Source organism: Perca fluviatilis, chromosome 8 (assembly GCF_010015445.1).
Source record: "Perca fluviatilis chromosome 8, GENO_Pfluv_1.0, whole genome shotgun sequence".
NCBI classification, from domain to species: Eukaryota; Metazoa; Chordata; class Actinopteri; order Perciformes; family Percidae; genus Perca; species Perca fluviatilis.
This window is the reverse complement of record NC_053119.1, coordinates 22,190,247-22,214,351: the sequence shown is the minus strand read 5'-3', so window position 1 is coordinate 22,214,351 and position 24,105 is coordinate 22,190,247. Positions and strand designations below refer to the sequence as shown.

Here is a 24,105-nt window from a genome sequence, read left to right as displayed (position 1 = left end):
CAGCGTGCTACAGCTGTAACGTTAGTACAGCAATGAAAGCAGCAAACAAACAAACAGGATCAACGGAGATAGATGCTACCAGACCAAAAAAAAACAATTGGCATGTTTCTAACAGTTGCGTGACCAGAGACGTAACAAACCCCAGGTAAATATTGGAGTTGTATTTGAAAGATGGAGACAGCTTAGAGCCCAAAAGGACACAGAGTTGGCTAATTTACTCCTGAACAGGTAAGCATTAGCTTCAGTCTAATTTATCACAGCTACAAGGAACGGGCATTTTATGCAATTTCAACATTTGTGTACTCACATTGAATTATATAACTATAGTACCCAAGTTGGTTACTCGCAAAAACAATTGAGACATAGCCAGTAAAGTGATCCCTACTGGTCCTGGCTAATAAAGCCAATAAAGTGTGGTCAGGTGGAGAGGACGGCAAGGTAGTGTTATTTTTAGCAGTTCTCACCGTAATTCTGAGCCGAGGAAGTGTGTCTGTCTGTCTGTCGAGTGGAGAGGACGGCGAGGTTGTTGTGTTTTTAGCGGTTCCTACTGTAATTATAACGCCGCCTTCACACTGGCAGTTGAAATCAGCTCCGATACGGCTTCGAAACGACCGGAAGTCATTCATTTCCTATGGCGATTCACAGAACCCATGCGAATGGGTCCGAACCCATATATATGTCAATGGTCCGAACCCGAACCGGGTCCGAACGAATGCGGTGCGAAGAAAATCGTGTCAGTTGGTCATCCGGATGTGTTCAAAAAATTGAACTCTTGCGAAAGGCTACGGACGGTTCCTATCCGATGGAAGTTAGCGTTGCTATGGTACTGATAAACAAACCTGCTAATGCTAATTGGTTAGCTAGCAACAGACACCGAACTATTGACGTTATACCGCTATATCACATTTAATCGACCTGACATGTCAACGTCTTGGGCAACTTTTATCCACGCAGCAGCCTTTCTATTTATAGCTTTATAAGAGAGGTCGTAGAGAATCGTACATTCAGACACTTATCACTCATTCTAGTCTCTCTGCCATTTTTGAGAGTCGCTTCCGAAGCTTTTCAGCGGTGTCCGCTGGGGGCGTATTGCGTATTACGGAGTTGATTTCAACTGCCAGTGTGAAGGCGGCGTAAACCTAGGAAGTTTGTGTTCCCGTCGGGTGGAGAGGACAGTGAGGTTGTTGTGTTTTTAGTGGTTCCTACCATCAGTCTAAGCCGAAAAAGTGTGCCTGTCAGTTGGGTACAGAGCTCTGGGTGAGCACAGGCTTTTATGACTGTCAATATAGCCAGCATCTAACGTTAGCTACTCCACTGTGCTCTGAAGTAATGTCTGACTACGTGAGACAAGTTTCTAGCAACATTGTTGTGGATGCTGCGGTCTCAGCCTGGCAACCTCCGTGAACTTCAAGTCTGGGGAGGAGGGGGCATGGGAGACGACTCTATCCAGTATTTTGATTTGTACTGCAGTAACTATTTTAAACACTAGCTAGCTGTCAGTATTACATATTGCACCTTTTAAATGTTCTAAAAACCTTTTTTTCAGCATTGAACAAGTGATGGGGTCCCACAATCTGTCTGCCAAAGTTAGAACATTTTTGGTTATTTCACTTGAGAGATTTGCTTGTGTTATTACAAGATTTAAATCTGAGAATCTGAGTTGAGTTATTGCCATGGAGACACACACCATTGTCAATCAAACATGCCAAACCACAGGGTCCTAAAGAGGCAGTTTTTGAGTGTTAAACTGCAAAATAGCCTACCTTTTTTCATGGCAGATGTTTTGACTTGTCATAGCATGTCACACGTCATAGAATACAGCCAGCTGCTGTGACGTCATAACTTCTACCATGTCTATAATAAGTCTGAATGTTTTTTTCCCCTAAATGTCCCATAGTTTAGTTGCTTTAAATATAATAACCTGCAATTAGCCTACGTTAAATTGTTATTCTTGTGTCTTTCCAAATAACTTTCTAATCATTTCTTGAAATGTTACTGGGAAAAAAACGATGTGGTATTAATCATGGGGAAATATAAACTGATATTCCAGTTCATAGGCTATATTAGATTAAATGCTTACCTGTAGTCGACATAGGGCACGCGTTTGCATGTCCTGCTGACCTGCTGTGCGCTACACAAGCTTAGTATTTAACTAGAATGAATCAACTGAACTGAACGGTCTTTATTTTAGGCCTATAGGCCTACCTGCCAAATCACATGGAATTTACCGAACCGTACGAAAATGATTTTTCCCATCAGGGATCGAGGGGCACATTTTCTTCTATCGGCAGCAGGCGTGGTTGCAAAAAATACGAGAAGATTTTGGATTCAGGGTTTTCTCATCTCAGGCCACAAGGGGGCTACATTGTCCCTCTTTCTCTCTCTTGCTCTCTGTCTCTGTCTCTCTCTCAGTCCTCGACTGGTTTCCCTCTCTCTCTCTCTCTCTCTCTCTCTCTCTCTCTCTCTCTCTCTCTCTCTCTCTCTCTCTCTCTCTCTGTACTTCTCCTTCAGCGGCCGCAGGCAGCTCCCATCCCCGCTGCTGTAGGAGCGTCTGTTCAGCTGGAGAGGAAGCAGCAGCTCGCTTTGTGTTACCCACCTGTGCCGCGGATGGTGGTGATGGAGCAGATTTTGCGTCGCATGGAATAATTTTGTACACAGTTACATTTTTCTTCTATCCGGATTTGCTTTTTGCATCATTGGGCATCTAAAGTTGTGATGATGCCTCCGCTCAGCATTTGGGATTGGTAATAGCCTTCTGCGCGAGGGTGATACATCATTCGCATGTGATTGAACAATCCTGTCTCTCGGAAGTGGACAAAACATGGACTAATTTTTTTTATTTTTTATATATATATATATATATATATACATTCACCATGGGATTATTACAGCTATTTCTTGTTCTCGGCATATTTTGCGCCTCCTCAGGTAGGACACAGGGCTGTCACTGATTGTACAGTAACCATCCCTTGCCTCATGTAGCCGATAAGATGAGAAACAGATAATTCAGTTATTGTTATGGATAATTTGCCACCTAGGCTTCTCAGAAATAATCAGACCTACTTGATAGCTAGTGCACTATTTTATACATTCTATGCTTGCTACAGTAACCTCCCATCTCTTCCCCTGACACCAGCAGGGGATTTTATTTTTATAGCATCACAGGTGTCCTTGCCTGCTAATAACAATGACAATCTTGTTTTTGTGTTTGCAAATTAGTTGTAGGTTTTGGGGTTGACCCTGCCCTGCGCATCAGCGTGTTTGATGAACTCATGCTTGGGGAAGGCTTTGATGGAGTTACTCAGGTCCAGGGCTTCCACAGCGAGTCTAGAGCTTTCCACTTTCAAGGTACAGTAACTTACACTCCTTGCATTCTTGTTCATAGATGGGAGATACAATGTGTCCAGATGAGGTGATCTGCATGTGAAGCAAAGCTGACCAAAACAAAAAGTGATTGACACAAACACTGCTGTTCTTTTATTATTTTGTTTAAACAACTTGTAAGTCTAACAGGATTCAGCCCATTAAACCACAAGTCAGCTCCTCTACTGAGATGCCTGATGTTAAAATATCTGATCATCTGATAATACTGTAGCACTTATACTTGTATTGGATTCCTACTGTCCATGGCACAACTGTGTAAAAGACTGTCAGCAGCAGCGTACGGTGGATTTGCAGTTTTCCTCTATAAGGGGACTTAGCTTGGGGGCCCTCAGACTGCCACCTGCCTGAACAAAAGGGAATGTTAGGTCTTCATGAAAAAGTGGGGTGAGCAGGGCGAGCAGAGGGGGAGAGAAGGGTGAATCACGCAAAGAATCATAGACAGTCTTAGCATAATCAGATTAGGCAGGGACAAAACCCACAGAGATGTATGATGTGAGTGAATGAGCCCCTCGCTAGAATTTACCCATTGGTGATCTTCTGGAGTGTTAAAGCAGTCTTACACCAAAATATGAATGGGTAGAAGAATGAGGCAGATGTTGTCAGTTGTGTGGCAGTGTGTAGGCTAAATATGTTATCTATGGCATTTAGTAAATGGCACTGTGCAGAATGGAGTTGTCAAAGCTGCAGTCGTGCTTGACTTATATATGCACTGTTTTGCCAGTATTACATTTCTGTCATTTGATGTCAGATTCTCATTACAATTCAAATGAGCGTGTTAACAGCCCCATCACAGGGATGGAGATGCCTATCATAACCCAGCCAAAAGTAGCAACAGAGGGAATTGCTTTTTGCTCCTCAGATCAGTGGCAAAACCAAAGATGTGGCAACATTCAAATCTTTACAAAGAAGATCTCAACATGGATCACATAATGTACCAAAGTGACAATGTTGTTTTGGGACAGAGAAACACCACAATCATCTGTCGGCATTTTTCTTCTTCTTCTCTCCTCTTTCCTGATATCTTCTAATCTCCCCGTACAGCCGCTGAGACAGCAGCACTTCTGAACTCCAGCATCGCTGTGAAGGCTGGCCATTTGATGTGCTCTATGTAGACAACACTTTAGAAGTGCTCTACCCAGGCAGGTAGCAAGAGGGAGGGAGTGAGGCTACAAGTAAGAATTGAGAGAGAGAGAGAGAGAGAGAAAGAGAGAGAGAGAGACAAAGAGTTATAAAAAGCTTTTGTGACAAAATGAAATATACGACTGTTCCGCGACTGGCACCTCTCCATCATTACACTTATTTCTCTGCATTACCTTTGCTAAGTACATTCAGCTACCCAGGCGGAGAAGGCGGTATGTTATTTATGGCAGAGCTCGCCTCCATCCTTCATTTGGGATGTCTATGTTAAGTCAATGATGTTGGGTGAGTGGGAGGCAGAGAGAGGTGTACGGCAAAGTAGACCTAGGCCTTTGCTTGTTTGTGATCATAAATAGACAGGGGGAGGAACATACAGTATTGTAGAGATGCAGAAAGAGTGAGCGAGAGAGAAAGAGAGAGAAAGAAGCTGAGATAGAAGTGAATGAGAATGAAAGGAGGGAAGAGAAACTGGGAGCAGAGCTGTCTGCCAGCTGTTTGATAGACTGTGCTGATTCCACATGTATGGATGCTTGGCTGGCTGGGACCAGCAGACAGGCCCACGGTGACATTCCGACGCTCATTAGATAGCAGGCACAACACATCCATGGCTGTCCCCTCCACTGCCTGCCTGCCCGAAGGGAAGGCTCTTATCTCTGGGTGCTGGGTGGAGGCAGGAGGAGGGGTAACTGCTGAGAGCTGAAAGAGAAAAGCAGGGGGAGTGTAATTTACAGTATAGAAATGTGTATATGTGCATGTGTGGTGATAAGCAATTGTGGTGTTCACATTTTTTTTCTATATTTTTTTTTTTTTTTTTTTTTTTTTTGTGTGTCTCAGAAAGAGAGCAGTGAGCAGTTAGGGGATTGCTGTTTAGCGCAACCCTGCTGATGCTTTTGAAGGTAGCTTTCAGCACTACATTGCATGGCATTAAGAGAGGTGGACCTCAGGGACGGGCATAATAGAGAGGGAGAAAAGCCCCCGGACTATGCTCCTCTTATGTCCTGATACTCAGCCACGCCACAAAATCATCACATCATTAGCACCTCCCCCACAGTTTTTAATATCTACACATCCAGATATCTATCTCTCTGTAAATAAGCACAGGGGCCACACCCAGAAGCACTCCCTTCCCCCAACACACACACCAACACTCTCTCCCTCTCCGGCTACAAGCCTATGGACCAAACTCATTCGAAGTGCAAACAACACAATTGCTAGAAGCATCCTTTCAGCTGCAGAGCAAGACTCTCCTGTAATTGTATCTGTGTGTGTGTGTGTGTGTGTGTGTGTGTGTGTGTGAACTCGGTCAGAAGCATCCTCTTGCTCAGACTGTTTGAACACTGCCAGTAAGGTGTTTCTGTGTATGTTGTGGTGATTATGTCCATGACTGCAGCGACAGTGAAGTGTAACAGGATGGAAGAGACTCATTTATAATACAGCAACACTGTGTGTGTGAAGTAGGGAGGAAGACAGAGGGGACTGTGTGAATGTGAGTTTGTTATCCTGCATTAATGTGTGTGTGGAACAGATAGAAGTATTTGAATAGAAATGACAGTTGTGTGTTCCCAATGGAGGGGCTACATTTGCAAGCTGGTAGTAACCGTATGATGCAATGGGTGGGAGGGCAGCTTAGTCCTGTAGAGCCCAGATTCAATCGTCTATATAGGAAAGCAGCTTCTGTACATTCTGCTGAATTGTATTGAGCCGGTTCGGAGGAGGCATTTTGTAGCTAACTCAACACTTAAAGGAAAGACAGGACAGCAGAATGAGAATTTACCTACAGGAATCAATAAGGTAATTAACACTGACAAAAGAGGTTAGTGTAACATTCATGCTCAACGTCTACGCTCTCTTTATGCTGTAAGGTGCTTTGGATAAGAGACGCCGCTACCAAATGGATCACACAGTGCATCTAATCATTAGATCATTAGACGGCAAAATATACTATTACAACTGTAGTTTATTTTGTCGTTTGTCTCATCCTGTTGCACAATGCACTTTAAATACACTGCAAAAACTCCCCTAATAGAAATAAGAGAAATGTGCTTGTATCATGCAAATAAATACATACAGTGAATAAAAACTGCCAATGGGGTAAAATGGGCACAAGTGGCCTTGCTAGTTTTTTAAAGACACAACAATCTAGGCCTTAAAACCATTAAAAGACTTAAAAGAGTGACTTGAGAGAAAGACTTGAGTGATTTGGTATTGAACTTCCATATAATAAGGTGACTTGCAAGAGAGAAATGAAAAAAAAATGGTCAAAATCATAGCATCAAAGGCCAAGATATTCTGACTTTTAGTCACTAATATGAGACATTTAAATAACAGCTGTTACCCATTCCCACAAGGCTACTCAATGGTGTTGTTAGACCCTACCTGCCTGGATAAACCCACAGATTACAGTTTCCTAGCTGCCAGTTTGTAGCAAAGGTTTTCAGTTAACATTTGTATTTTTCAAACCCATGCTGATACTCTCAGATTCATTCCATCCAAAACAACAGGCGGTATCCTATTCTCCATGACGAGAAAATTGACTCCAAAGTTTAGTTGAAGCTAATATTTCAGCAGTCTGTGTCAGACAAATCAGTTGGGTTTCCAAAGTTACAGACTTTTCAGAATGAAATTCCCTCAATGTGCCTCCAGTGTTTCCTTGCTGAGCCACAGCAGAGGGATAGTAACACAAAGTGAGAATTTGGTTTTAAAAAGCCTGTAACTTTTGAAAATAGCCAACTAATTTTTGTAACTGCAGAAGTCTCACGTTAGTTTAAGCTGAACTTTACTTTTTTCACAGAAGGAGGGATGTGGATTTTGGCCCCCATCTCTTACATTAAAATCACTAACGTTGCTTTGTGGCTAGTATGGACAGGAGGAATGTTTACAGCGACCAATAACTATTTCAACGTACTTATATGCATGTAAGCACTGTATTAGGATATACTTGAAAAATGTGAACGTAAATAAGAGGCTCTAAAGCAGAGGCACATTGTTTCTAGAATTTTCAGAAGCACTGTAGAAGAATCAAATGGATTTGTTCTTGGCAACGTAGTAGTTGGGGAGCCAAAGTCTCAAAAGCTCAATAAAATGGGTTGAACCTGACATTGTCTGCCATACTTTTTATTTGTGTTTTTCTGTTAACTTTGACCCTAAGAACCAATAATTGCAGGGTCTGCTCTGCCGGAAATATCGCGAAAAAAGTTTTTGGCCATTTTAATGTATGCACCCTTCATTTTTTATCAGAAAAATGTGAAAAATGATTTTTTGAAATTCTTTCCCTCAAATCCCTAGTGGGTTGGGTAGGCTTTCAGTAAATGCATTCCAGATACACAGAACACATGTGTCCCAATCTGCCTTGTTCTGTCACCCATTTTCTGAACATTCTTGTCGATTTGTATGAAATTTTTTTTAAAATTTTTTTTAATTGTACAGCGTGGCAGATCTATTTAATTGTTTTAGGAGAAAAAGACTTTCAGGACTCAATGAAGATTTTCTGTGTGATCTTGTGGTGGATCTTTAACAGACAGCACATGGCCAGTGACATTTACCTGAATTAAGTCAGACAGCCTTATTTAGTCAACACTAGATAATTCAGTCCACACTGGTTTTTAATCTAAATATAAGATTATCCCACTTCCTATGATGTACGCTTTAGTTTTTGGAGTGTATTTTGTTGTGTTGCCCAAAAGTTACCCAACCTTTCCAAACTGTTGACTGGCATTATCCCCAACTCCCAAGCTTTGCTTGCTGCTTTCTGAGGCGAGCCTGATCCTATGTTCCACACAGGAGCACCGGTGACCATGGAGGGAGAGATATTATACATATACAGTTATACAGTTGGGTGGCTGGAAGGCTGTCATCAGCTTTGTGTATGTGTGAATGTCAGACAGGCGGTCACTGGGGAGGAGATCTGAGAATTGGAAAGAAATTGCTGGCCAAAGCAGTACTAGAGGTGCCCTTGGCTCGGTTTAGTATTTGTTCCAAGAGAGTGGAGACACAGTAGGAGGAGATGGGCCGCCGAATGCAGATTGACTGAGCATGGTGGAATATTTAGGAGCTCCAAGAACCAGCTTTTGGGGGTCTGTGTGTGTGTGTGTGTGTGTGTGTGTGTGTGTGTGTGTGTGTGTGTGTGTGTGTGTGTGTGTGTGTGTGTGTGTGTTAGCCTATAATTCTGCATATCTTTGTGGCCGTCTTTCTTTGTATTGACTCAATGTTTGTTTGGAGCTGTAGGCTAGCCAAAATGTCTGCAGCATAGTGGCTGTGTGTGTCCGTTTTCTACACCTGTTTGTGTATGCACATGTGTTTTAGCGTGTGTTGACAGTAATGAAGGGTTTGAAGTTTCCTGCCGGTGGAGAGTTTATCATTACTCTAATCCCTCTGGAGAGATAGTCTGTTGCCTAAACCTCCCACACATATCCTTCTCTGTGCTCAGGCTGGCAGATAAGATGTGTTGTTTTTTGAAATGGAAAACATTATGCAATAAGAAAATAGTAAACTTTTACATTATCCTAGTTTTGTGTTCCTTCCTCTGCTGATTGGATCACTGTGTTTATCCAGGCCCCTCATGGCTCTATGTGTTTAGTGCATCTCACGGCTCACTCACTCTTAACTGGTCGAGATGGCTTATTTGTAAAATGTTGTTGAAGAATTGTTGCAAAGACGTAAAGGTGTTATTTTGTTCTGCCAATCCACTAGAGACCAAATAATGAAAGTCCTCATTATTCACATACAAAAGTGTCTGTGATATTCTTATCTAATATTAGTATTTTCCTCTGGGAAATTATTATATTAGAAGCCAAACATGTAATGAACATAAAAATATACTTACGCATGTCCTTCAGAGTATGTTCTTTTTGCTGGTAAAAAAGGGAAAACTCTATCTCTTTCCAGGACAAAACCTTTCTGTAAATACAGGTAAAAGTGAAAGCCGTGTGTGAGAAAAGGATTGTGGCAAAGCTGGGTGTATCTGGACTCTCAGGCTGTGCTGCAGGGCACCTGTTCTAAATGCTAAATGTGTGAGCAAATGATTGGTGCAGCCCTGCCAATATACATCCATGAAAATGCAGTGAGTCTGAGGGGATCACAGCTGTGTGGGTACTAGGGGTCAAACAAAATAAGACCATATTAGACAGTTTAAGATTAGAAATCAAGCTTAGGGATGGGAAATGTGGCCTGACTGTAACCATTAAAGCACAGTGTACCCAGGAGATAAGATTAGGCTGTAGCCAAAAGCTACACTTCCTAGGGATGCTACTGAGCTTGAGGCTTATGGAGATCTCTAGTCAGCTGATAAAACTCTCACAATCAGCCAGTCCTCTTAGCCTGTAAACAACTAGGATGGATGACAAGAGCTGTGTTATTGTGCTGAAAAAAAATGTGCTGATTGGAATTTTATGTGCTAGATCATCATTTTCAAGCTATTTTGTGTCAGTATCTCACATCAGAGTGGTAGTTAGTAGCAGGTGGCTGCCCCATCGAGGCGCCTGCCAATATATAATCGACCAAAGGCCCCCACAGCAGGGCCACATTGATTTGGCAGAAGGGAAAGCTGGCCCTCTCATCATAGCACAAACTCTTTTACTGCTCTTTCATGTATGTTTTTAGGAATGCAGAGATGTTACCGCTGTCTTAATCTTCGTTTGAATTGCCAATGTCAAGAGTGTTGAGATCATCGTGCTTTTCATACAGGCAACTCTACACAGACCAATCTTATCACTCCACCGAAATGAGAAGATGTTTCCACCCTCCAATCCCCCAAAGTCCCATTTAAAGCAACCACATTCCCCTCCAAGTATTAAGACTGGTGATGAGAGTCATCCACTCATAGATCAAAGGCTCATGGCCGCCAAGCTGGGAGCAGCCCAGTGAAAAGGTTTCTCAGTCCTCCGATCCCTCCCCCCCTGCCTTATAAACATCCTCTCAGTATGGACCCCGCCCTGACACCTGCTTCCACTGCGCTAATTTCGCTCACGATTGAGATGTCTGTGTACTCTCTGTTAAACATGGCATGGCAATAGACTTACCAGCGCATATAGTCATAGACATTGTAAATCCTGTTTGGATTGAGCTCATCTCATCTGCAGAGAGCAATTTCTACAAAAAAACACATACAAAAGACACCCAACTGTAGCTTTGATTAGAATTCAGTAACATGCATCAAAACACCCCGTCAAAGCATAAATCATTTCCTATCATTTCTGAGATTATTGTAAACAGTGGTAATTTGTATTTGGTTAGGTCTAAGCCATTTTTTCCAGTCTTTTGTTCACCTGGTCTCCTTGTGTAATAATGCTTGTATAACCTCAAACCTGTTGTGCACAATCAAGTTATATACATAATTTCTTTCAGGAGAACATGGGCTATCAGGATATGCATGCTGAAGGGATGTCACATGAATGTATAAATTGTTAAATGACTATAAAGACAAAAGAAAAGAGTAAACGGATATGAAATCTCACAGAAATGTATTGAAATTAGGGCTGGGGCGATTCATCGATGTAGTCGACATAATCAATTACCTAAATGCGTCGACGCAAATAATTTGCATCACGTGTAGAAATCTAAAAACATGGCTGCCTACAGCAACAGCGCATGTATGGATTCCTCGCAAGTTCAAAACACGTTGAAAAAAAGGCTTGCACACTGTCTTCTAAAGTGTGGGAGTATTTTACTCTTAATGCCAACAACAATGTGGTCGTCTGTAGACTTTGTAAAGCTTTATGTTGGATTTATTTGATACATCTGATTTCATATGTTGCTAAAATTGCACTTTTTTATTAGATTAAAGGGAGAAGAGCTTGGATGTTAAACAATAGCTTATTCATAATTTTACCTACTACTGTTAAAAAAAGCAAATACCGGCTACTCTTTTTGCACTGTTTACTTTAAGTTTTTATTTTTGTATTCGTCCTGAAACTGACTTTATTTTGTTGTTGGATTGATAGCCTACATCTGACAAATTAATTTTACTTGAACAGTGCAGTGTTAAACAATTTTAATAAATAGAGATTTGAACCTTATTGAAATTTGTTTTGTGTAAATTTTTTATAATTGAACAATGGGAAAATAATCACTAATTGAAAAATGTATCGTTAGATTAGTCGACTAATCGAAAATATAATCGCTAGATTAATCGTTTGGGACAGCCCTAATTGAAATCACACAGAACAATAATGGAAGTTCCTTTTGGCTTTTGAAAAGTGTTCTTCTAGGTGTTGGCAATCAGGGGAAACAGAAATAAACTCTGTAACTAACAAAAATATAAAACTATGTAGGTTTTCTTCCCATAAAAGTCCATACGCTTTTATCGCAAAAGTTGGTTGTGTCATCTTCAATGTATTATCTGTCTGCTATGTGACATCAGTAAGCCCAATCACACTCATTTCAGCCTGCAGGCTTCAGTCTACCGTCTCTGCCTGGTCTCTGTATTCTCCTCCTAATACACACACACAGACCTAGGGAATAAGGCCCTCCTCTGAGGGCTCTCTATTCGCTGAGCAAACTCTTTGGGCACATTACTTCATTTGATTGGTCAACAAAGCTCTCAGTATAAGTGCCCTTATCAAAGATGGCTGCCGTCTAATGAAAAATAGATTGCTGTTTGGTACAAAACCAAGGGGGTAAGCTTCGCTTCAGAACTCAAACCTCCTATGGCGCCATTTTGATGCTACAAAACGATCACCTCCCGTTAGCATTCCATTGACTGCCATTCATTTTGACGTCACTTTGACAGCGAATAACCGTACATCTGAAGCGTTTAAAGACTCTATTTGTCCATTGTTTATTTCAAAAGAAACACGACAATGTATAAAAGGTTCCATTACCTTGTACCTCACGTTATGGCTCCGTAGCAGACGTTTTTGTAAAAATAGGCTAACGATTGTGTCATAACCAAGCGACTTACTGTCGCATAGTAGAAGAATTACCGTATAGTACAGGAGAAGCTCGCAGGCAGTTTCGACTTACATGAGCTGTTTAGGTTTAATTACTAATGTTAACTAGCATTTAATTAGCAATAATTAGCCTGTGCCTATGTTATCTCCTTACATATACCTATGCCCTCCGTCTCTGCAAGATTCAGAATGATTGAGATTTCTCTTGGCACAGCTACCAGAAGACTTACAACTTTCAGACAGGTTGCTCACGTCACATTTACGTCATCTCTCTCAGTTGGAGGCTGCGCAGTAACGCTCAGCGCTCACCGGAAAAGTGCTTCTAATATCCTTCACTGTTCTCCGTCCAGAGCAACGGGATCTGTTGGTCCAGTTTATATACTGTCTATGTACAAAACACAGGCAAGTTCTCGGCTATTCAGCTAGCGCTACGGCAAGACGGTCCAAAGGTCGCGATGCAAAAGAAACTTAGGCGCAAGTAGATTTTTGGATTCATGATCATTTATTTATGTTACAACGCTTTTCTCTGCTTCTAAACAAAAACCAAAGTAAGTCTCTACACTGTATTGATCTGGAGACATTAAACAAGATATGAAGTGTTGTGAATGACGGATTTTTCTGTCGTCTGCGACAGCACCGACCGTGTAGGGTTAAGTCGGATCTGTTGACGGCAGCAGATTATTGCTGGGCAGAACTCCTATATTTCAGTCATTGGACCATCTGTCCCACCTCAGCCAATGACTCTGGAATGATACTCCACTTGCAATGCAAAATGTATAAAACTCTGCCCTGTGCATCTCCTCTCAGTACTCTGGTGAGCGTCAAATCTAGTGAGCATTTTTGTTAAAAGAGAAATGACTCAAAATATGTCCCTGATGGGCTTAAAAGCCTCCATATGGGAAAAAAGCTAATGCTAGCACGGTAAGTCCACAGTGAAGAAGTATGAAAACATGCACCTCGTTTCACCATGCTGTCATTGTACCCTATATAACTGATGAGTACACTGTGAGTGCCAGTCGCTATCACGACATTACTTGCTGTTTCACATTGCATTGTGTTAATTGGTTACTTACCCACGAGCTGGAAGTAATGTTAATACACTGAGGAAAAGCTGCCACGCTAGCTTCCTGGAGCACTTGAGTGTGCCAGGGCATCTTGCATGCATCCCACAGCTGGAAGTGAACTCTTTGATGTGATTGCTTCTGAGAAACGTCATCATTTATTGATGCTTCCATTAAAGTAGCATAGACGTCTACATAGAGTTGGAGAGGAGGAACAGGGCACCCTGATGCAAACAGGAGCTTGCGAGCTAACTACACTGAAAATGCCTTCCCATCCACAACAGCACCATTCGCCTTTAAATTATTCTCCAGCAGAGCTTAGCTTTGTATCTCGAGTCCATTGATCTAATTTTTGGGATAGCTGATACATGCTAAATGTTATTACAATATGTGGTAGCATTAAAGAGATATTTCACAGTTGGAAAGATTAATATATCTTTAAATTGAGTCACTTATGTAGTAGAAATGTGAATTTCTTTCAAAATTGGTGGCTTCTAGGCCGAGAAAAGCCAGAAAATGTGTTTTTTGCTGATGTGGATGAAAGACACCAAATCCCAGAATGCACTTGCTTCGCTGCTTTAGAGTATACTCCCAAGCCACGCCTACCATTTACAGACAGACAGACAGTAAGACAGTCTACTCAAGTGTGTTTTTATTGTCATTTCAACCTACACGAAACAACGTTTCACCATGGCTCAAGTGGTTACACAATTAAAATATATAAAAACGACATACGAAACAGGCTACAGTTAGTACACACACATTATATGCTCCGTAAAGTTCAGCTAACACATACTAGCATTAGCGCTTGGTGGGCTGTAAACACAGAGTATAAACACATGGTCAGCATTTAACAGTCACAAACTCCACCAGCAGTTAGCAGTTAGTTGGATACAAGCACCAGTCCGTGTTAACACAGCCCACCTCCACTAGCTAGTCTTACCCGGTGACAGAGCAGCCGGCCTGGTAGCTGGATAGTCCGGTACACTGTTGTTCAGCCATGTTTCCACAACAACAAAAACACAGCAGTCTCTGAACTTGCGTTGGGAATTTCGTTGAAGTTGGATGTAGTCCAGTTTGTTGTCTAATGAGAAGGATTGATGGAACAGGTGGCCGGCTAGTGTTGGTTTTCCACCGGCACTTGTTCAGCGTTTCCCACTGATGATGTCCCTTTACCGGCCAGAGGCATCGAGCAACTCCGCTGGTCTCCATAGCACATGGGAGAAGCTTGCGTAGTGTGTCGAGTATTCCGTCTGTAATAAAGTGTCCTGCATATTCTTCGATCTGTACCAATGTATCCCGGTGGTAAATATGTGCGGTAGTTTGAATGCACATAATTGTTGTAAAAGTTTGCTGCTGAGAGACTTGCTGTTTAGCGAGGATTCAAGATGGCCGACGCTCGTTTTGCTTCGGCAATCTTCGGAGAAAGATGACCGTCCAACCCCCTATGGGCGGGTTGAAAACATGCGGAAGTAGCTCCTACTACTCTACTACTGGCTGTAGTCCATTAGCCTCGTGAGACCGTACTGATCTCGCGAGCTCCAGTTTTCCACTCGCAGATCAGTCTGGCATCTTGAAATAGAGAAAATTTGGAGCCGTTCACCAAACGACCACGCCAATCAGCGTTGGTTTTGAGGCGGGTTTAGGTGGTGATAGACAGATGGTTTATCCAATCAGCTAACCAGTATTTTCAGACAGCGGTAACCCTAATTCTGTTAGCTGCTCACTAATGCTTTTTTCTCTTGGTTCCTTCTTTTGGAATATGGACCGGGAACCTGAAAATGTGCCTTTTATTCGTAAATTATCATTACACAAACGGCAAATATCCTTTACCAACATGTTGCTTGCTTGCTGTGCTAACGAGCTATGCTTTGCCTGCAGCAGCAGGGGCTTGTGGTTGTATTTCATTTTCAGCATGATCTGATTGGTTGATTTGGCCAGTCTATCACCAACATAGGTGATAGACAGATGGTTTATCCAATCAGCTAACCAGTATTTTCGCCCCTTCCCAAAAGTTCTCCAACGGAAAGTTCCCAGATGGAAATGCCGAGCAAATGCGAAGCAATCCATCTGGCGGAGTCAGGTTAGTAGTCCATTGCCTCTGGGCAAAAAAATCTTCCCATGACGCAAAAATCGTCATTTCCGTCATCGGAAGATTTTTTTCCAGGCCCACAATACAGAGATCTCTCGTCTCAGGGGGACATGAGGGAGGGAAGCACGGTCATTCGAAAATACTACCGTGTTTCTACTGATACAAAGCTTAATGCTAAATTGGTGAAGTATCCCTTTAAGTTGTGATCCAATGATTTGGCAGGTGGATGATTTCAAGTTTTGTTTGATCTTAATGACCTGACCTGATCTTGAAACCACTTAAGCTTCAAAGTGGTTGACTAGTTTCCTAATGCCCCATCATTATTTTAAGAAGTCTTGTGGTCATATTAACCTTTTATGAAAACAGGTCTAAGATCCAAATGGTCAACCAACTTGCAACACTGAGTAATATGATTTTAGTAGCTTTATTGGACAGTGTTTGGCGTTTAGTGGGTTTCGTCTTGATTTGTTATTTATGAATTCAAATTCGTCAAGAGTGTCACAAGATGTGAATACATCAAATATTTACAGCTTATGGCCTGTGAAATCCCAACCGATGGTCTCTAGTCTCAAATTTTCTTGTATCTCGAAAATGTCAGTACCATCTCCATTAGGAACTTAAAGTGCCCATATTATGAAAAAACACTTTTTCTGGGATTTGGGGTGTTCTTTTGTGTCTCTGGTGCTTCCACACACATACAAACTTTGAAAAAAATCCATCCATGCTGTGAGATACAGGTTTCTGAATGTGTCCTGCTTTCAGTCTCCTAGTGAGCTGTTCAAAATCGGCCTCGGACTGTGACGTCACAGTCCGAAATGAGCTGGCTAACCACAACCGTTAGCTCGTAGCGTTAGCCGGCTAACGCTAACGCTAGCATGCTACGTCGTTCTCAATAGCAAAGCACTGCTACAACACACACAAGTTCACCATAATCTACAAAAGAACTACTTACATGTGCGCCCTCATTTAGAAGTCTCCTAGCTAATCCTGCCTTGTAACTGACCAAAGTTGGAGAAACAGGCTCTCTTTTACTGTCTCTAGAGTTAGCTAGCTGACATGCTCTACATCTGAGCTACTGCGCATGTGCGAGTGCAATCAAAGATAGTACAGAAGAAGAAGATGAAAAGAGGTCTCACTCTGTAGCTAAAACAGAAACCAGGTGAAAAGAGGATCTGCAGCAGTGAGAGAGAGCTGTGCAGTACAACAACAATATGGTGTTTTTTGAAAATTAAACCATGTAAACCTATTCTGGTAAAACCTTAAAATACAGTTATGAACCTGAAAATGAGCATAATATGGGTGCTTTAAAGTTGGAGTCTGCGATTCTGGAGAAAGATTGTTTTAAATGGAACTCAACACAGGGATATACACCCCTCCATTCAGTGCTCCTTCAAAACGTTTGCATGTGCCAGTTTTACCGTCCCTCTTGCTCCCACTGCTTTTCTTTTTATACATCCATGGCCTTTCCCCTGTCCTGTGCACAAGCACAAATGGAATAGTGTTGTGTGGCTTGGTCCAAGCCACTTTGTTTGTTTCCCATTCACAGAGTTAGGGCTGTGAATTAACACCTGTTGTTTTTTTTCAGTGCGCACACAAAACAGACAGCTAGGGGACCGTGAGGAGATATTCGCTAAATTTGACAAAAAGTGTATTGGATTAGAATTGCAGACTCCACCTTTTAATTGTGTGAATACTAGAAATGATAGTACAAATAATAACCAAAGGCCCTATACTTGTCCACATGTCAAACCCCAAATTGCTCCAGATGGTCATGGCAGCACCTTGCATGGTAGCTTGTTCCAATCAGTGTGTGAGTGTCTGTGTGAATGGGTGCAGATCAGGCAAATTGTAAAGTGCTTTGGATAAAAGCGCTAGATAAATGCAGTAATTTACCATTTAGCCATTTACATAATATTTGATATTTCTGTCTTCATTCTAGGGTCTGCCAGGGAAGTGATGGCTCCTGTTGAAGTCTCAGAGCAAATGATCCAGAAGCTGAGAGGCAAGAATGAGTTTACTGTGCTGGCGACCCTCAAACAAGATCACCTAAACTCTGGGGTCATCCTCTCTATTCATCACTCTGAGAACAGGTATGATCAGTTCACATTTCACATAATAATATGATTTAGATATGTTCTATAATAATAGAAAAAGGGTAGCCCATGCTCTTCAGTCAAAATATAACCACATTTTTTATTTGGATATACTTGCAGATATATAACTGTAATGCATAAAGATCAAATTTTCAAATCAGTGTGTGTGATTGAGTTAATTTGAGATAGAACTAGAGCTCGTAATGTCACAAGAAGTACAGTAAAGCTGTTTGTAAAGCTCCACTGATAAACCATAATTAAACTTGTTTTCTAAATTTAGTACCACTCTCTGTTTTGTCTGTTCAGCAGTTTGTAATATGTTGATTGAAACCTGAATATTTGTATTTGATGAGCATTTAGATGTTTTACACACCAGTCGAGTAAACAAACCAAATCACCCTGTATGCCAACTCATTATTCACAGTCCATCAACGATCCAAACATTAAATCTGGAATTGTGAATCGAAAACTGATGAGACACTATCTGCAGTTAGCATGCTAATGTTTTCCATTAGTTTGTGGTAGCTGAGCCGTTGGATGATCAGAACAGCAATCTAAATCCACATAATGCGTTGATTGAACAGTTTGTACATTAAAGTCAGTCCTGAGAAGAGAGCTCGCAGGGATGTTAATGACTTTCCCTGCTGCTGATTAGCTTTCCCAGCTATTCATATGCAACAAAGCAGCACTGTGTGGTTTCATTTGGAAACATGGCAAGGACTAATTCTGAGTCAGAAGTGTTAGCTAGTGCATTTAAGAAGCCGAGATGAATGGCTGCACGGCTGGGGTAGAGTAAATCTAGATTTGGTATGCAGATAAATCAATTCTATTGCTGCGCTTGCATGAGTGTTTATTTTTCCTTTGAATAATGTTTCCAGCAAATGAGTCTAGCTTAAATAAGTCTGTATTTAAGGGCAGAGGTGATGAGTGTGTATTGGCAGCTCTTTCCATTAGTGTCACTATGCTGGGTAAATCTCAGTGGTGTGGAGAAGAGGATTCTGTTAGAATACTAATACGCCAATGTAAAGAGTGAACCACTACATGTGGGCTATTGTTGTGTATTGCTGATGTTGCACTTAACAGCCATATAGCACCACTATGCTTGACTAGTGATGTGATTACATTCTAAATGGTTTTGCAAATCTGAGGAAATGTATGTACACTGCTTGGAAATGAGTGACGTGTAACTCCCAGCACTGTGCTGAGAGGAGCCCTGAGTTGACACAAGGATGCAGTTCCAGTAGATGAGACTTTAATGCAACAAGACATACTGTACAATGCAGGAAATGCAAATTTTCAGAGAAACTGGCACTTTGATACTGCAGGTTCTTGGAGCTGGAGAGCAGTGGCCAGCGCAGTGAGGTACGTCTTCACTACCGTACCAAAGGCCAACAGCCCCACACTGAGGTTTTCCCTTACAGCCTGGCTGATGACCAGTGGCACAAGGTCTCTGTGGCCGTCAGTGCCTCTCATGTTATTCTACATGTCGACTGTAACAGGTAAGATGCTGGCGATGAACATATATATTAATTGTGATCAATAAACTATGAAATAAACTTGTAGTTTGGGTGAATACTCCTGTATGGGAGGCTATCCAGTTTTATAAGTCATTTAAACTTAAAATACAGATGTGTTTCCAAAACTAACGTTAAATTAAGGATGCACCAATCCCATATAACGTATTGGTATCAGCCCCGATACGGACCTTATTAAGTGGATCGTGTATCAGTCATGACACTTTAATGCCTTTAGAAGTTAGATCTATACAATTGCTCAAAATGTTTTAGACCCATTCATACAGTACACACAAAGAATGCAAAGGTGAAAGTATAATAATGGTGACTGGGTTAGCCAGGTGCCTCATTGTGGGAAGCCATTGAGGGATCACATCATTGTCTCATATACCCTATTCGGACTGCCACAGTGACGCATGTCAATACTGCATCATTGATCTATAATAATGGATCAACTCGTATCAGACAACCCTCCTTCACTTCCCTCCTCTTGATCAGGTGTTAATGCTGGTGGGATGCTGCCCTGCTTTGGTGAACTGGCCTTTCTGACAGGGATGGAAAAACAATGTCATGATATTAAAGTTTACACATAATTAAACCAACTCCCTGAAAGAGGAGGGAGAGTGAGAAAAGAAGAGAGCATTCTTATGGACAAAGGTGAAACTGAAACTTATTTGGTAATTATTCAATGTAATTAAGTGTAATTATCTGGTTTAGCAACTGGACCACAGAGAGTAACCTCTTTTAACTGGCTCAAAAGAATGGGTTCAATGCAGGTCAAACGCACCTTGAGTCATACATGCATCTGCTGTACGAAAAGGGTGTCACTGTTTGTGTGTGAAGATCCTCCCTGGCACAATAAAAGGAGCAGACGGCAACACCATGTGTATCAAGGAAAGCAGGCGGCTATCTATACTCTCCTCAGGGAAAGAGTTAAAAGAAGGATTTAACAGGGCAAGACCTGCAGTGCAGGGGGAAACTGTTATTCTAAATGAATGAAAATAGAAATAAAAAAATATAACATTACCAGAACATTCTGTATTTTGCAGGATCTACGAGCGTGTCATGGAAGCCCCCTACATGGACATACCTGAGGATGCTTCCTTCTGGCTCGGACAGAGAAACGCTGCTCATGGCTTCTTCAAAGTTAGCACTGGTTTAAAAACTTCCCTCTCAGAGTATGAATGTTGATGCCTGATCTGTGATAAATGATTCAGATTGGCAAGAACGAGTAATGCGTCTCAGCTGTAGCCCCCGCACTCAATCTTAGTCTATGCTGTATCTTCTCCCTCTTTGTTTGGCTTGTTTGTTTTTATATATTGTTGCTGTTGGATTTAATTGTGTGCATTTCTCAAGGCTTACCATTTTAATTTGAGGTTTGTTCTGCCTACCCTAGGAATTGACTTTTTTTTGTCATTGTTCTTTCCCTTTCTCTTAGTCTGCAGCTAAGCCTATTGCAATTATCTCAGCAACCCCACACCGCTGATTTGGGAGAAATCATTAAATAGTCTCTGGACTATGCTCATTAAGCTTAGTCTATAGTAGTGTTTATCAGGCGGGGAGACATATATCGCCTCTCCCAGACTGGACTGCACTCTAAAATGTCCTACCTGGGGAGACATGTTGGGGCAAAATGTCCGTAGCAGCAACTATAACTATTTTAATCAGTGTGCTGGTGACTCGGTCTGTGTTTGATGTAGTGGTGGTGTGTGTGTGTGTGTGTGTGTGTGTGTGTGTGTCCTAGCAGTTGAATTTCTGCTGTGTTAATTGGTAGCTTGAAAGAAGTCTTGGAGGTCACCGACTAATCTTGTCACATAGCAGCATCTCTCCTCCTCGCCACTCTCTAAAGCCTTGATGAGTTGCTAGGAATCCATGTCTCCTTTTCAAACCCACTGCTTCATTAGTACACATGCACTCACACAAACAGTCATTGTCTGGGTGTTAGCTGAAGATGAGAAAACCACATCCCGAACAGTAATAGTAAAGACTTTAATCAGAATGAGCGTATCTGCACATCTTCTTTACAGTCCTCGCACATCGTAAGAGAGCTAAATCTATTTTATCTTACTTATCTGGTGACACAATTTTGTAATTTCATCGGTGGTGTGTAATTTGTAGCGAATTTGTATGCTGATGTAGCAAATTGTTCTACATCCTAATTTGAAAAGCTGAAAACAATTTACAGTTAATTCAGGCAATCCCAAAAGAAACAGCAACGGTTGAACATGCAAATCAGATTTCATTCTGGAGTTATTTTTTTTAATCTAGCAGGATATTATCTTCCCATTATTATTTGCATTTTGTAGAAATTGTATGTTACTGCATTAGAAGTGATTCAGCTATCACTTTGTTTCCGGTACAGATGGGAAAACCATTGAGATACCACAAGTTACTGCATGTATACTGAGTGTCACAGACACAGAGGAACCACTTACACCTACTTAATGTTCGCTTTTTTGATAGTGATGCATTACAACACAGGATCTGCTTAAAGGTGCCCTGCCATACAAAACTGTTTTTACTTGCATTTTAAAAAAATATGTTAGGTCCATATGTATTTGTGTTATGTTGTGAATGTGAAAATGAACTGCTACCTCCTTTGTCAGCTCTAGCCACTGAACAGAAATAAGCAGAGAAATCAGGCCAATTACAAAAGCTGGTCAGTCTGACATCATATTGCCTGAGCTCATTACTATTCATTAGCTCTCCCAGTTGGGCTGGATAAAGGATTCTGACAGCCAGGCTCTCATTGGCTAGCTGTTAGCCAATCAGATTCAAACAGCTTAGCTTGTTGAATATTAATGAGAACTGGCAGAAGTCTTCCTGCAGGCTTTCTATACCACGCTAGAATGGCTTGAAACAAGGTAACCAAGGCATTTTTTCCACAAAAAAATGTTACAGAGTCCATGGTAGAACTTCAGACATTACCACAAAGTAATGAAATAAGTGTGGCAGGGCACCTTTAAAGACACAGGGACATAAAAACTTCAATTTAATTTCTAATCCTGTATCCCTGTGTTTAAATATAACTTGTTATAATCGTAATTGAGGTTGTGACAGCTCCTTATCTCTGTTCAATTTTGTATCACACCATAGTCGCTAAGACATGCCCATTTTTAAGTGATCCAATAGAATCCAAACGATTTGATTTAAATCCCTCTTGTAAATATGTCACATTACTGTTGTTTCACTGACTTAAACTATTTACATACTGTCCAAAAAGCATAGGTAGTAATGGCACAGTATTAATCACAGTTCAGATGTTTACTGTAGATGCAGGATGGAAAAGATGTGTGTGATGGCTGCAGATAAATGTATAGTCTATGGTTTCATTACAACTTTGATGGACACGACTCCAAATGCTTCCATTTCAGCATGTTGCCGTGAAAAATCAGCAAATCATTTCCGCAGGATTTTAAATTTATGGATGGTAAATTGAAGTGGCAAGACAATTTAAAAACAATTTCTCCTAACTTGCACTGCTCCACTTCTGTAAGGGAAATAAATGCACTCAAGGAATGAAATGGCCCAGGTTACCATGGCGATAGAATATCTGTGTGCATATGTGTATATGTCTATGTGTGTGTGTGTGTGTGTGTGTGTGTGTGTGTGTGTGTGTGTGTGTGTGTGTGTGTGTGTGTGTGTGTGTGTGTGTGTGTGTGTGTGTGTGTGTGTGTCTGTAGGTGTTTCAGCCACAGTTCGGAAGGCTATCAATTGGGTGTTATGAATCAAATTGAATCTGTATCTCCTGTTTATGCTTATCACACAAGATTGGAAGAAAAACTAAAAATTCCATCTCCTAAAACTCCCACATCATTGGGTCACTTAACTTACTGTTGCTGTCCGGTTATAAGATGATTCATCCAAACAACCTAGGTGACATATTATCTCACAACTAACTTCTCTGTCTCTCACTCCTCAGATTGAACAAAATAAATTTGCACTCACTCTCGGATTCACTGCTGGTTCACTGTAATCAGTTTTATGATTGCAGCAGTTACCATGGCTCTCATAAACAGGGTTGTTGGTTTTCTGTTTGCATGTCCTACGTACTTTTTGGTTCCATGTTGTCTCATGTGAAAAATGTACTGTGAGAACACTTAGCCACCACTGCCCCTCACGGTCCTTATCCACTTACTAAACATTAACATGTCTGCCTTCTGTGAGGTGTTCTTCTTGATTGAAATTGTTGGTGTGTGTGTGTCTGCATTCGCAGGGAGTGATGCAGGACGTGGAGATCCTGGTTATGCCACAGGGTTACATCTCACAGTGTCCAGATCTGAACAGAAGTGAGTGCAGCCTTTTTACTTAACACATTAAAGAAGCATTTCATTGAATGTTTCATTTAATTTAAATGACCTCTGGTACTTATTTTGCAAGTCACTTGATTGCACTGATTTGCTTTTTTATTTAAATTCTTAAAAAGACTAGATACACACTGGATTAAAACTGCTTTAAAACAGTTTAGCAATTGAGAAACAATTTTCCCTCGATAAAACTTAATTAAAGGTTGTGCAAATAGCCAACCAATCTGTAAGGGGGATAATTCCCATAGTCTCTCCTGAGGAAGGGTGGAACATGGAAAACGTTAGTGGCAAAGCAATCTTTAATGAGTGTAAGAATGTTAACGTGTCCACAGCCTGAAGTTAATCTGTTTGAGGAACCAATCCTAGTCATTTAAAAAATTAAATAATTTAAAAAAAGTTGATTAATTAATCAAAATCTCAGTTCAGCATGACTTTTAGTATGCAGTTTTTGACACACTGCAATTACCAAAGATTACTTCCTAGTGCAGTGGCATCCTTTGTCTTAGGTGTTATGATGATACTACGTCTTTGCAGGTGGCACTATTTTCTTTGCCTGTCCCACCATCGTGGCTGCGGCAGACAGGGAAGACACACAAACATCACATGGTTTAAAATGATTTTCACACGGAGT

General features: G+C 41.2%; 1 protein-coding gene across 1 annotated transcript in view; it reads left to right on the top strand.

Moving 5' to 3' along the window:
- The first annotated feature begins 2,511 nt into the window (after window positions 1-2,511).
- The window catches only part of nell2a (neural EGFL like 2a), a 120,308-nt gene continuing 98,714 nt past the window's right edge, over window positions 2,512-24,105 (top strand). Inside the window, exons 1-6 of the mRNA XM_039809654.1 lie at window positions 2,512-2,928; window positions 3,220-3,348; window positions 17,500-17,650; window positions 18,979-19,152; window positions 20,217-20,313; window positions 23,384-23,456. Coding sequence (XP_039665588.1) covers window positions 2,877-2,928; window positions 3,220-3,348; window positions 17,500-17,650; window positions 18,979-19,152; window positions 20,217-20,313; window positions 23,384-23,456 — 676 coding nt within the window. The 5' untranslated portion in view covers window positions 2,512-2,876. The remainder of the gene's footprint in view (window positions 2,929-3,219; window positions 3,349-17,499; window positions 17,651-18,978; window positions 19,153-20,216; window positions 20,314-23,383; window positions 23,457-24,105) is intronic.